Source organism: Suncus etruscus, chromosome 7 (assembly GCF_024139225.1).
Source record: "Suncus etruscus isolate mSunEtr1 chromosome 7, mSunEtr1.pri.cur, whole genome shotgun sequence".
Lineage (NCBI taxonomy): Eukaryota > Metazoa > Chordata > Mammalia > Eulipotyphla > Soricidae > Suncus > Suncus etruscus.
Genome location: NC_064854.1, coordinates 37,516,300 through 37,530,458, shown reverse-complemented (window position 1 = coordinate 37,530,458; position 14,159 = coordinate 37,516,300). Strand labels below are relative to the sequence as shown.

The window sequence follows — 14,159 nt, the reverse complement described above, 5'->3', positions numbered from 1 at the left end:
CAGGTCAACTATGTGTTGAAGAATGATCATTATTAGAAATTAAAATAAGCCATATGAACCAAATATATTTTATATTATATATGAGTTTCTAATTAAGTTATTGTATTTTGCTGTGATCTCTTTTTTTAAGTTTGAGTTTGGATTTGGGGACATACCTGGACACTGAATCCACTCACAGGGACCATGCAGGATCAGGGATTAAATTTGGACCTCCTACATGCCAAGAATGAAAGAGCTCTGTTTTCTGGGGTTTTCCTAAAAGTGCTCACGTGATGCTTGGGGCTCCAGGGCTGTAAACAAAGTGCTCAGCAGACCATGTAGTGTTGAGGATTGAACCATTGTCTGCTGCATATCTTGTACTGTCTGTCTTCTCTCTGTACCTCTTGCTTTGGCATGGCATGGCATGGCATGGCACTAAATCCTGGTCTGCTGCTATCCTTTTCAACTCCTTTTTTTGGGTAGGGGGAGTTTGGTTTTTGGACCACACCCAGCAGTGCTCAGGGATTACTCCTGGCACTGTGTTCAGAAATCACTCCTGGCTCAGGGGTGCCAGGGATCGAACCCGGGTCCATCCTGGGTCAGTCGCGTGCAGCTTGCAAGGCAAACGCCTACCATTGTGCTACCACTCCAGTCCCTGATTCTTCCCAACTCCTTTCTTTCGTGCTACCATGCTGGTACATTACTGGCAACACAGTGTATGAATAAAGTAGAGTCCTGCCTCCAGGAGAACTGCACACCAACCAGTGAGAATACAAACATCTCAAGCAGAGTTGCAGACTAGTTTGGTTTGCATGAGCATGGCTGTGTTCTGACTAGCTGTCATTGCTTCAGCCCTCTGGAAATAGTTGAGCCTGGCTGGATTTTGATCCTTGATGAGAAGTTGAAAATTATTAACCATAAACAAGATTTTTGTTTTATGGACTATTTCTTTTGTTTTGAGGGCCACAAGGATTTGTTTTGGGTCCTGGCGGATTACTCAAGGATTACTCCTGGCTCTTCACTCAGAAGCACTCCTGGCAGGCTCAGGGGTACCATATGGCATGCCGGAGAGCAAACCTAGGTTGGCTGAGTGCCAGGCAGGCGCTTTAACTGTTGTCCTGTCTCTTCAGCCTTGCCTTTTTTTTTCTCCAGAACATTTTTAACTCTCCATACTTACTGGATTATTTGAGACTAATAGACTCATGTTTTTTAATGATTTCCTTTGTTTTCTGAATAACATAAAATTATACAGTTAGATTTTTTTAAATGATTCCTTTTTTCTCTGCTGTTCTAAGGAGAATAGAATGTGGTTTTCTTAGCAGTCTTACACTTAAAAAGCTTAAAACAATGTACAAGGCTGGAGAGGTAATACAGGCCTAAGGGGTTTGCCTTACATGAGACCTATCTTGGTTATATCCCACCACTGTATTTGGTTCCCAGAACACCATCAAATTCCAGCACTTCATATTCCCTTGAGCTTGTCAGGTGTGGTTCCTGACAATAAATATATAAATATAATATATAAATATATATAAATATATAAATATATATATAAATAAATATATAAATAACTGATTACACAACCTAAAATTAAACACACTTAGCAGATGAAAAGGTGTGTAAGATTCACCAGATATTGGGAATGTAGTTTTCTAGATATTTAATCTGTTTCTCTTCAGTCGCTTGAGTTCATAATAATGTATTTTCCTTTAAATATCAGATCATTTGTTTTTTTTCTATAGTATACACTTAACAATCACATACTACAGACAACACATATGTACACACATACACAATTTCTATCCCCATAGCTGAAGGCCAAATAGATGGACCCTCTTTAAATTGTACTTGAGGAAATCATGGCATGTTGAGTAAATTGCTTTATTCACTGGTATATGCAGAAACATGATTTTCTTTTTTATACACTGAATGGTAGTTACAAAAATGATTTAATTATTGATAAACAGTTCTATGAAAGAATGTTGAAAGTTATATAAATTGCTCTTCGATTTATAAATTATAGAGTATGTGAAATAAAAAGCTGCCTTCAAGCAAGTTTTAAATCATAACTTTAAATCACATAACAAACGTGTTTTATGTTCTTATGAATTTCTCCTTGTTTGTACATTTTTTGCTGTACATATGGCATTCCTATTGTCTAATTCAAATGGTTTTTTATCTAAGAAATTTGACTGCTTATCAAACATTTAAAATGGATTGTTTATGTAATCATTCTTTGTGAAAGTGAAGGGGATTCTTGGGTCTTTGTTTATGATTCTCAGGGGCTTGATTATTCAAATTAGTTCTATGGAACTGAAGCTATAACTCAACTATAGAAATCATGCTTGATATAGTCAAGGCCCTGGATTCAATCCTTAATGTGGAAAAAAGTAATCCTAAAAATATTTTTGACAATTCTGCAATTGTAGGATATTGTCATAAAGAGGAAATGTCTTCACTTAAAAGCTGAAAGATCTCTTATTTTAAGGGTTCAAATGTGTTCATATTTAAAAAAAAAAAGTAAGAGCCTCATTAAGCAATATTTTTGCCTTTGTTTCTATCTCCAAATTCAGATAACCAACAAAATAATGTGTGTTTTCCCTTTTTCGGTCTTGGAAAAAAAAAAGGAGTTTGTTTTTTTTCTTTGCCTGAAAAGTGAACTGTTAGTATTTGAGTGTCGATGAATTGTATACACTCAAAAGGGTTCTTTTTTTCCCTCCAGAAGGTTCTTAGATGTGATGTTACTATGCATGTCTCATTTATTTTGTGCTGCCATCCATGTGTTTAGCTGAGAGCTTATCACTATGGAAAACTCAAGCAAAAGCAATGTTGCAGTATTACCATTAAAATTGAATCCTCCAATTACATTACATTAAATGATTACCTGGGTCCCTGCAGCATTGCTTTTATTCAGTTCTGTAAGAGGAAATAGATAATTTAGTTTGAAACCTGGTTTGGTTGAAATCAGATATACTGCTAACTTTCCCTTTTTAGAATATAATAGTTTGCAGAACACAATGAACATGATCAGATTTGAGAACTTAATGTTGTCATTTGGATTACAGCAGAAAGGCTTTTGAGAGAATAACAAACACAAATTCTTATTGCCTCCCTTCCCCAGACTTAACTAACCGTGTGTCTATACCGTGTTTCTCATTTAGCCTTGCCAAACTGAAGCCTGAGAAGAGATGAACAACAAACCAGATTCAAAAATGACTTGAGAAGCACATATTGCACAGTTGTTTAAAAAAAAAAAGATAATAAATTTACTTTTAATGAATTATTAGTGGCTGTTGACGATTTTGTTTACGACATCAGCAGTTTTGATGGTTTAGTAATTTCCATATGAATCCATTTGAAACTTTCTGATCTTGCTTTCCAGCTTAGAGGTTTAAATGACTGCTTGAAAAAACAGAAGTGTTTTGTGTTTTTTTTTTTTTCTCCTCTATCATTTTTTTATTTGCCCCTTTTCATGGTGCAAAGCCATATTCCCAGCTGCTGATATATTCAGAAATCATCAGCACACAATTTGTGCTTTCAAGATTAGGTACTTTCTTGGTTCGTTTGTGCCAGTTCCTGAGCTGCCCAGTTCCAGGGCAGTGATGCAAGAGAGTGGAGACAGTCATGCACCAGCTGATGACTGAATGGGCCAGACTGAAAGGCACTTTTTAGAAGGGATGGTTTCCTCATGCATTCCTCATGGTTGCCTCATCCGAGTATAGATTTAAAAAAAAAATCCATGGGGGGAGATATGAGGAAAAGAAATATCATGTCCATGGGGACATTTGAACCAGTACACCCTTCTGGTCAGAGCAAGTCTAGCTATTATCAGATAATAAGACCCCATTTTGCTGAGACCACAAAAGTTGAAAGCTGGCCTCTTTCATAAACATGTTTCTGGAAAAAGTATGCCTAACACGGGGGCATGATCACAGGCCTGCTAATGCAGACAGGAGTCCATCTGTCCTTCTATCACAAGAAAGACTTCTTTCGGTAGTAGCTTCCATTCTTTGCATTCTTCACAACCCCCTGAAAGTTTCTTTTTGCCTCTATTTCTTGAGAATGTTAGATTTGCATTGCAAAGCAATTATAAAAACAAATAAAATAATGAAAAGGCAGTCCTTTCCTGCAGGGTGTCATGAAGTTGGGCTGCATGCCTGTGAGAAAGATGGAACTCCGCTGTGACTGGGAGGCGGTGTGTATAGCCTCTCTCCCACCCCCTTCTATCCCCACTAAGCAAAACCCTTCACCTGTGTCTAGGAAGAAGGCCCACAGAGAAGGTTTATTTGTTCATGTCAGAAATATCAAGGCTTATAGTTTCGCCTGGCTCAGTCCTAATTGCCCTGTGGAATAATGTGACCAGTTTCACATTGGCAAAATTAAGTAACATCCTGGGGAACCTGCTAGTGATTTAGGAAATGCAGTTAAAATAAATATATAGAAAACTCTGCCCAGCTAAATGAAATACAGGAGTAATACTTGGGCATTGAAAAGAAAGAGCTTGAAAAAGAACAATTGTAAATCATTCTGGATTTTTTTTTTTTGAGTTTTTTGGTTGGATATATTTTTTTTTGGTGGGCTTTTTGTTTGGTTTTTGATTTTTTGGGTTTTTTTTTTTTGTCATTTTGACACACAACAGCCATATTTCATAAGGACAGATGTGGGGAGTTTTCTTTGGAGTAAGTTCCAAATTGGTAGAGCCCAAGGACTTAATGTGTGCTGCTTTTAATTTGAATGGCAATAGAGGCTCTCATTTTTTAAAACAGGAAAATAAGTGTCAGACTGACCGACTAACAAAGACAAGTTCTGGGTAGCTGTTATCATTGTCTTCAAGTAGTCTTCTTTTCCTTGTTAGCACTCATCAATAGAGACCTCCTGACATCTGCAGCCCTGAAGCTGGCTGCCAAGGAGGCCTCCGAAGGCACAAAGCACGACGCTGGGCCTTTCTAAGACCTTTCTGATGCTCCTCAGCGTTTCTTTTCCATAAACCTGCAGCATGAATATAGAATGCAAGTGTCAAGGATGACACCTACTTTAGAGTCTCTGTAAAGCAAACCTTTTCGTAAAAGAAATTTTTGACAGTTCTGAGATGCTAAGTCAATTTCAATTCCAGACTGTGTAGAAAATGGGATTTTTTTCCCCCCTGCAATTGATGTGAAAATTGAAGACTAGTGACTATTCACTCTCTAATAACACAGGATAAATAAATACGATCACACCATTGAAAAATGTACTAGAGGGGCCGGAGAGATAGCATGGAGGTAAGGTGTTTGCCTTTCATGCAGAAGGTCCGTGGTTCAAATCCCGGCGTCCCATATGGTCCCCCGTGCCTGCCAGGAGCGATTTCTGAGCATAGAGCCAGGAGTAACCCCTGAGCACTGCCGGGTGTGACCCAAAAACCAAAAAAAAAAAAAAAAAAAAAAAGAAAAATGTACTAGAAAGAAGATCAACACAGCTAATGACGTTTACCACAACAACATATAGAGGAAATATTCCTTCTGAATATTTTTATTACTACCAGAAGCTCCATCCATATCTTTTACGTTAAATATAATGGATCATGAACATGTTATTTCTCAGCATACTTTTATCTAGTCACAAATTATTATATAAAAGTAATTGTTTGATCCTAACAGCCTTAAAAAAATTCACTGGGGGACATGACCTCTTACATAATTGAATGTTAGTTGGTTTTCTTCTGACCTGTATTTAATAATGACTAATTTAGAAACAAAGGAATAAAATTGGATTGAATTTCACATCATAGTGAAGTAACCAGGTCTCCTCTTAACCTTTCCATTTGCATTTATTTCTGAGGAAGGATGATTCATCCATGCTTCAGCCTAAGGCCAGGCCCCCTAAAACCATTCCATTTCACCCTCTTCTGGTACATCACTATAGGAACTCTTTGTTCTGCCTTAGAACCTTGGACCTTTAACTACAGTCCCTAGATAGATGATTTCTAAATTTGTACCTTCTACCTAGACATACTCACACTCTAACTTTGTAGCAAAAGCATCTTAATAAGTTTGCTAGCCGGCCCTGAGTCTCACATGCTCCCCACACCCAGTGCTGTACTTGCTGCCAAAATGTTTCCCTTCTCTGAAAATGGCAGCTTAATGATTTTAGGTTTGGGTTTTTTTGTTTGTTTGTTTGTTTTTGGGTTTTGGGCCACCCCTGTTGATGCTCAGGCTATGCACTCAGAAATCACTCCTGGCTTGGGGGACCATATGGGACACCGCACATCGAACCCCAGGTCCATCCTGGGTGAGCCTTGTGAAAGGCAAATTCCCTACTGCTGTGCTATTGCTCCATCCCTGATTTTAGGAGTTTTTTAAGGCCCCCATCCTTGACTCCTGTTTTTCCTTTACAGCTCACATTGAATTTATTCATGTACAAAAGCCCATTTGGTTTGTTTTGAGCCTTTCTATCGTGGTATTTGGTAATAGCCCTAGACTATTCTGTTTCTACAGTAACTATTACTGTTTCTGCTCAAGCTTTCCTAAGCTTATTTTAGCACCACAGCCCAAGTCATGTCTTTCCCTTCTTTTGAGTTGCTAGTATTTTCCCAAGTACTGCAGCCAAAGCCCTTCAGAGTTCTCTCAGAGATTCTGTGATTCCTCTTCCTGCCCAATCCCCTGTCTTTGTCCTCGTTTATCCCTCAGCCTGTTAAATCTCTGCTCATCCATCCATGGATTTGTTCTTGCACCTTACCTGCATTACTCAACTTCCCTGTGAGTGTATCCAACCTGGCAGACTGCTCCCTCCTGCTTCCAACAATTTCTCTCCCATGCTTAGCTCTACCTGATACCTAATATATTCTTGCTTACTTGACGTAAATCTAATTTGGCTGTGGCAGGGGTTGCGGACCCCTTTACTCTGCTCTATCCATCCTTATCAACCTTGCTGGTGCATAGCTGGTGTCTAGAAAGTATCCCAGAAGTCAGTAGGATGTTTGTTCATTCCACTTCTGTGCCTTCCTCAAATTCAGTAGCATCACTGCCTCCCTGAGCCTTGGAAAGCAGCTCTGCTCTGCAGGAACTGCCTGAGTACCTGAGCTCCTCTAGTGAACCGAGGAATTGTATATAAACTTCTCCATCTCCTGTACTCTTAAGGCCTGATTTCTGAGGCGTCTATCTGCAACCCTAGCCCTGAAAGTACAGACCTTGTTTCAGGAACCTCATAGAACCCCGAACCTGGCAGAATCTTTGAGTGACAGGCCTCACTTCTATTCTCCACATCCACAACACATCTTGGGGTAGCAGACTAACCTAGTGGCTCATGAGCCATAACCCTGGAAGCTCATCACTCTGGAGATGAAGGATGCGGGAGGGTAAAAAGCTTTCTCTTCATTCCCCTCTTGATTCTTTGATAGAAGAATTAAATCAGCCTAAAATATTCATAGGAGGAAAACAATTGTAATTTTCTACGTACAAAGACCCCAGAAATGTGAAACCTGCAGAAGTAAACAATGCAGGCCGTGTTGACACCTCATGATCTGGAATCAATATGTTGGTTTGTGAAGAAATGGCCTGACCAATGAAGACATTTGATGTTGGCAAAATAAATTAATAAGGGAAGAGCTTCTCAGATCTAAATCCCTCTGTATAGTGAATGGTGCCTCATGTACCTGGATAAATGAAGTATAGCTTTTCTTTGGGCAGTAATGTCCTATTCCAGACAAAGTAGATTGAATGTCCTTAAGTGTTTTCTACCACTCATTTTCTTCTGAAGTAACATTAATTCATCAGAATTTCAAGTGGTATATTTGGGGGCACCTTGCCTGGAACACCTATCCCCTATCCCAGGTCAAGAGTCCCTATTACCCCTCCCACCTCCTGACCTTTTCTCAGAATCTATAGAAAGAAGCTCTGCCCACATTTGCAGAACACATCTTTTTTATTTTGGGGGGATCACACCTAGAGGTGCTCAGGGCTTATTTCTAGCTCTGCACTCAGGAATCATTTCTGGTGGGCTCACGGGACCATATAGAGTGTTGGGGGTGAACCTGGGTCAGTTGCACACAAGGCAAATAAATGCCTTATCCACTGTACAATCTCTTTGATCCAGAATACATGTTTTTCTTCCCTCTCTTGTGTCATTACCTCCTCCTCATTTTTATATCTTCATTAAACCACTGCCTGGCTCCTTGTCTCTGGATTCACACCAAATTAGTGTGGGGAACCCATAAATCAATCAGCTTTCTCAAATAAAGGAACACACATAGGTTAGGAATTTTTGCCTGGAGTAGCTTTCACTATGATGAGTTATGCCATTGGTTGTACTGATCACTTCACAGACCTGTATGTGATCCACCCATCAGTACTCAGCGATGACTCCTCTTGGCTTGGTGCTCAGGGGTCACTTTGGGCAGTGCTTGGGGCAACTTGTGCAGGGGATTTAACCTAGGCCTCTTACGTGCAAAGCATGCATGCTCCAGCCTGTTGAACTATTTTTACAACTAATTTTACAAGCTAGTGAATTTCTGCTATAGAGCTTGAGCTGTTGAAAAGCCTTTTTCTATCTTCCAAAGGTCACACCCATATGACAAGAATCTCACCCATAGATGGTGCTCTAATGCTTTTGTCTACCTGCCTTGTGTAGACATATTGATATACATGGAGACCACTTCCTCCTTTTTCTTCCTGAATGCAAATTGAGTAATGACTGGATTAGGCTTGGTGATGGTCTCACCTCCTTAGTTTCTATCTCCTTAATATTATAATATCTATAGCACATTTCTTCTGTATTGAAAGGCTAGCTTTTTAATTTTTATTTTATGTTTTGTTTGGAGCTCATACCTGGCAGTGCTCGGAGTTTAATCATGGCTCTGCTGGTGGGCATCAGGGGAGCATCTAGGCATTGTGGATTGAACTCGGGTTGGCCACATGCAAGGCAAGCACCCTACCCACTGTACGAGCTCCCCAGCCCTGTTTAGTAAATAAAGTTAATCTCTAGATAATAAATTAAATCATAAAGAAGATAAAAGAAAAGCTTGACATTTATGAACACACAGAAGGAATAAACCCTTTGAACTGAATGAACATTCTGAAATCAGCGCACAATATTTCCTCTTTTGTTTATTAAAGATTTCTCTGTTTTCACTCTTGTAGTGCATTTAGTTCTCACTTTAGGGCCTACATATCTGGTATTTCTGGGTAAAGCCTGTGCTAGTCATTATGACTTTCCTAAGGAGAAAAGGCTTTCTTCATGTAATATACTGCCACCACCACCACTAGGAGTTAGCATTTACTGCATGTTCATACTGTGGACATGTCAATGGGACATTTTCATTACCCATCTAATCCTTTTCATAGCCCTGTTGAATGTTAAGTTCCGTTTTATGGGAAAACAATCTAAAGTCAAAATTTCCAAGAAGCGAACTAATCCAAGTTACAACTGGTTGAGTGCTAGATGTATGAGAGCCAGTTTGCTGTCAAGTTCCTCCTGTAATATGGAATTCCCATTGTATGTTAAGAAAGCATGTATCTCTATTGGGCCTGTGGAACCCAGAATCTTTTAAGGCTGACATAGTAATGCTATTATAGTGATCATTTTGTGTGTGTGTGTTTGACATTTACATGATTCTTTAGTATAAAAAGGGGTAGTTAGTCATCTTAAACATAGGGAAATACTGGACAGTTGTTCTTTACATTGTTCAATACACAAAACACAACACATCCACACACATGCTCCTGCCTCATTTCTCCAGTCTCTTGCCTTAAGCAACCACTAATCTGTTCTCTGTATCTATGATCCTGGCTGTTTATTTATTTATTTTTTGTTTGTTTTTGGGTCACACCCAGCGGTGCTCAGGAGTTACTCCTGGCTCTATGCTCAGAAGTCACTCCAGGCAGTCTCAGGGGACCATATGGAATGCTGGCATTAGAACGGGGTTCTGTTTAGGTTGGCCGCATGCAAGGCAACGTTGTGCTATTGCTCTGGCTCCCATGGCTGTTTATTTTTTGACCCCATATAAACAGGTGAGGTCATAGGTATCTGTCTTTCTCTGAGTGAATGTCCTCATTGTCATGTATCGTTATAATTGGCAAGATTGGTTTTTGTTTTAGGACCACACCTGGCTTTGCTAAAGGCTTACCTCCTGGCTATCTGCTCAGAGATCAGTCTTTCTAAATCTCAGGAAATACGTGGCAGCTGGGTTAGTCAGTCACATGTAAAAGAAGGTCCCTACATGTTCTACTATATCCCTGGCCTTACACATAGCAAGATTTAATTCTTTCTGAATAAAACATTCTAAATTATGGGGCCGGAACAGTGGTGCAGTGGTAGGGCATTTGCCTTGCACACGTCTGACCTAGGACAGACCACGGTTAGATCCCAGTGTCGCATATGGTCCCCAAACCAGGAGCGATTTCTGAGGGTAGAGCCAGGAGTAACCCCTGAGCATCACCGGGTGTGGCCCCAAAACCAAAAAGAAAAAAATCCAAATTTCCAAGTTGTTACTGGATTACCATATTTTGGGGGGTTACTTAGATTTTCATAGCATGTGTAATTGAAACTATTATAGTGAACATGAAGTCACCTCTTGTAGACTTAGTGTTTTCTTTTATAAACAACAATAAAGGAAATCATATGATTCTTCTATTTTAAATTTTAATGGGACTTTTATATTTTTGTTGCGACTATGCCATTTATATTCCCAACAATAATATACTGAATTTTTCTTGTCTTGCTTGTCTGATTTATTATTGCTTTCTCTTTTTTTATGATTCTCATTTTAATAGGTGTGAGGTAGTAACATTGCGGCTTTGAGTTTATATTTTCCTGATTTGTTATACTCAGCATGCTTTTCCATGTGCCATGTGAGTTTTTTCGTACCTGTTGACTGTCTGAAAAAAAAAAACACTCTGTTTAGACCCTCTGCCTATTTTTTTTATTTTACTAGTTTCTTTTTCTTTTTCTTTTCTTTGTTAGGTTGTATAGATTCATATGTATATATGCATATGTATTTGATATTAGCACCTATGAGATGTATGGATGACAAAATATTCTCTCCCATTTGTTAGGTTGCCCTTTTTGCTGATACTTTGTTATTCATAGCTTTTTACTTTGTATAATTCCACTTGGTAATTGCTTTTTGTTGCTTGCCTTTAGTGTAAAAATAGAAAAATTATCAGGAAATTTAAATCAAAACTACCACCTACATTTTTATCTAGGCACTTAATGGTTTTAGTGCTTCTATTACGTCTTCAATCTATTTGGAGGTGTAAGATAGTGTAAAATAGTGAGTGGTCTTGGCTTATTCTTTTGTTCATGACTGCTCAGTTTTCTTAGCACCATTTCTTGATCAGATTATCTTTTGCCCTTTCCATTTGTGTGGGTTTATTTCTGGATTCTCTAATTTATTCAGTTGATCCATGTTGTTTTCTTAGAGTCATTCTCAGTGGTCTTAGCCATTTGATACTCAGAGATCACCAGGAAATGTCAGGCTATGCTAGATAGGGGAGGGGTGTACTGAGATTCAACCCAGGGCCTCTTGCATCAGAGCATGTGTTCTGCCACTTGAGCAGATAATGTTAATGATAATGTTCTGTATCAGAATATTAGTGATAATGATTTAAAGAAAAAGATACTCTTTCTCCTTTCTTTTCTTCCAACTTCAGTCTAAGGATACTCCTTTCCTTTTTCTATATCTCATGTCCCCCTGAACACTTACATGTACCTCATTATTACTTTTTCTTTATTTTTCTCATTAAGATATCAATGAAGTAATTCTTTATTCCCAAGTTATATTTGTGTTCTCTATTTTCTCACCAGTTTCCCCAGTTTCCTGTGCCATCCTTTCACCTGAATCTTTGATCTGATTCCTTTTTTGTTTTTGGGCCATGCTTGTGAAACTCAGGGGTTACTCCTGGCTATTCACTGGAAATCACTTCCGGCTTGAGAGAGCTTATGGGATGCCAAGGAATAATCTCAGTCTGTCCTAGGTCAGCTGCGTGCAAGGCAAACGCCCTACAGCTGTGCCACTGCTCTGGCCCCTAATTCCATTTTTATATAACTAATTTGGTCCTTAGGAAAGCATCCTGTATTTACTTTTGAATTCCTAAAATTTTAGATCTTTTTCCTTTTTTATTTGCTAAATAAATATTTATTTCCTTTTATTGCTAAAACTCTTGTAATTGAAGATATTATAGCAACTATTAGATGATCTCAGTATTTGCTGATTCTGAACTGCTTTAAGAAAGTAAATAAGAGGCCCACTGTAGATGGGCATTCAGAGTGGAACATTTCCTTTGGTCTTTTTGGAAAAGAACAACATCTAGTTTGTTGTCTGATATCAGTTAGAATCAGTGACAGCATTGAATCATTTAGAAAGAACACTGAGTTGTGTTAGCCACACTGAGGGAGAGGTAATTGACCTAAAATAAATGTGGTCAAGATTCAGACAAGAATATTTGCCAATAAGCAGTGAGCCTTCTGAAGGGCAATCACATTTCAGTACTTAAGTAAAAATATCTTATGAGAAATTAACTTTCACTGCTGCTCCTTACAAATTGGTGAGTGAAAGTTATCTATCTGGAGACCAGGAAGTCTGTGTTTTCTGTGACTCTGAAAGCCTAGTGAGAGCTTTCCTGGATATGTGCTTCCAGGAAGGGTTATGATCCTACCACCACCTAAGCAGTGGTCTTCAAACTATGGCCTGCGGGCCACATATTGTATTTGTATCTGTTTTGTTTATTCATTGCAAAATAAGATATATGCATAAGAATTCATTCGTAAGTTTTGTTTTTACTATAGTCAGACCCTCCAATGGTCTGAGACCAGTGAACTGGCCCCCTGTTTAAAAAGTTTGAGGACCCCTGTCCTAAGGGAACAACTTAATTCTCTTCCCATATCCAATACCTGCTTCTCTCCTGTTCCTGTTTCCTTATTTTTGTGTCTCTCAGGAGAACATATAAAGATTATGAATCCTTATATAAAGATTCATATAGGCAGTCAATTTATGTGCATTTTGCTATTTACATGATTATAAAAATGTTTCTAATAGTGAGCACTTTGAATTTGTTTTCAGTCTGGTTAGGGTGTGTCATCAAACATCAAAGACTGGAGACCTGCCTGCTGGGCAGGAGAGATTTGATGGGAGATGCACCTGCAGAAGGAAGGCTCTCAACAAGTGGACACCTTAAAACTGGGCCTGTCCAAGGGACAAAGGAATCATTGCAAGAGCTTAGGAAGATGGATGGAGTTTAGACCATGTCACTCAAACTCTCTTTAGAAGATAGTAAAACTGAGGTCCAAGGGACTTTTTTACTAAAAGGGTATTTGAGGGGAAAGTCATATTTTGCATTAACACAATTTGAACCTCTTTGATAGGATCCTTAGTAAGAAACACATATTTCCCTGTAAGTCCACCTAGAGATAAACCCAAATAACTGAAGTCAATTTTCATTGAGTTGGTCTTGTTCTGCCCACTGGGGAGCCCTATGCTGTGCTTGCTGCAATCAACAGAGTCTGAACTCAGGGTTTGGGCTATGAAGTTAGGTTTCCCCACTCAGATCAAGGCTGCCACTCCAGTCTTTATGCTTGGGAAAGTGAATTCACTTTTGTGTGTTTTGTCTTTCTCAGTTGTAAAATGTGGGTAATAATGAATCTGGAAAAACTCCTGACAGGGTTGTTTTGGAGCTAAAATAAGTTCTTACATACAAAAGCACTTTAGAATCCAGGTGTGTACAGAGAACACTTTTTGCAAATGTGCAAATGTTAGCTACTGCTGTGGTTACTATTATCAAAGCTATTATTACTTGTTAAGTTTAGGGTGTGTGCCACTACTGAATTAATTTTACATATTTAAAGGGTTGGGAATTTCTACTTAGATGATGGAAATGCCTTAAGTCATGGGAGAAAGCTGCAGGATTGTGGAACTAGGGTGCTCTCTTACTAAGGATACATGATACAGTTTGATAGTTTGGACCTTATCCTAAACCATCTAAGAAGCCATCCAGAGATTGCCTTGATATATTTTACATTCTTTAGAAATTAAAAGATTACTGTAACCACAGTGAGTTTAAGGATTGGGCCAGAATAAATACCATGGACTCTGATCATTGATTGTAATTTAAAAAAAAAAAAATTCAAAGTTAAAGATGGTGGTTGGCTTGTGGGCAGATATATGGTATCTATTTCTCAGGTAGAATCTGGGAGACCTGACTCCTTTTTTG

At 38.7% G+C, this 14,159-nt stretch overlaps 1 protein-coding gene across 12 annotated transcripts in view; it reads left to right on the top strand.

Moving 5' to 3' along the window:
- PARD3 (par-3 family cell polarity regulator) overlaps positions 1-14,159 on the top strand; it is a 674,271-nt gene that overhangs the window by 458,604 nt on the left and 201,508 nt on the right. For 2 of the 12 annotated variants that reach the window (XM_049776413.1, XM_049776412.1), the window contains one exon: positions 3,141-3,259. The exons of the other annotated variants lie outside the window; for them this stretch is intronic. In XM_049776413.1, the coding sequence (XP_049632370.1) occupies positions 3,141-3,171 (31 nt within the window). In that variant the 3' untranslated portion in view covers positions 3,172-3,259. Of the gene's footprint in view, positions 1-3,140; positions 3,260-14,159 lie in introns of those variants that run through there. 12 annotated transcript variants of the gene reach the window in all.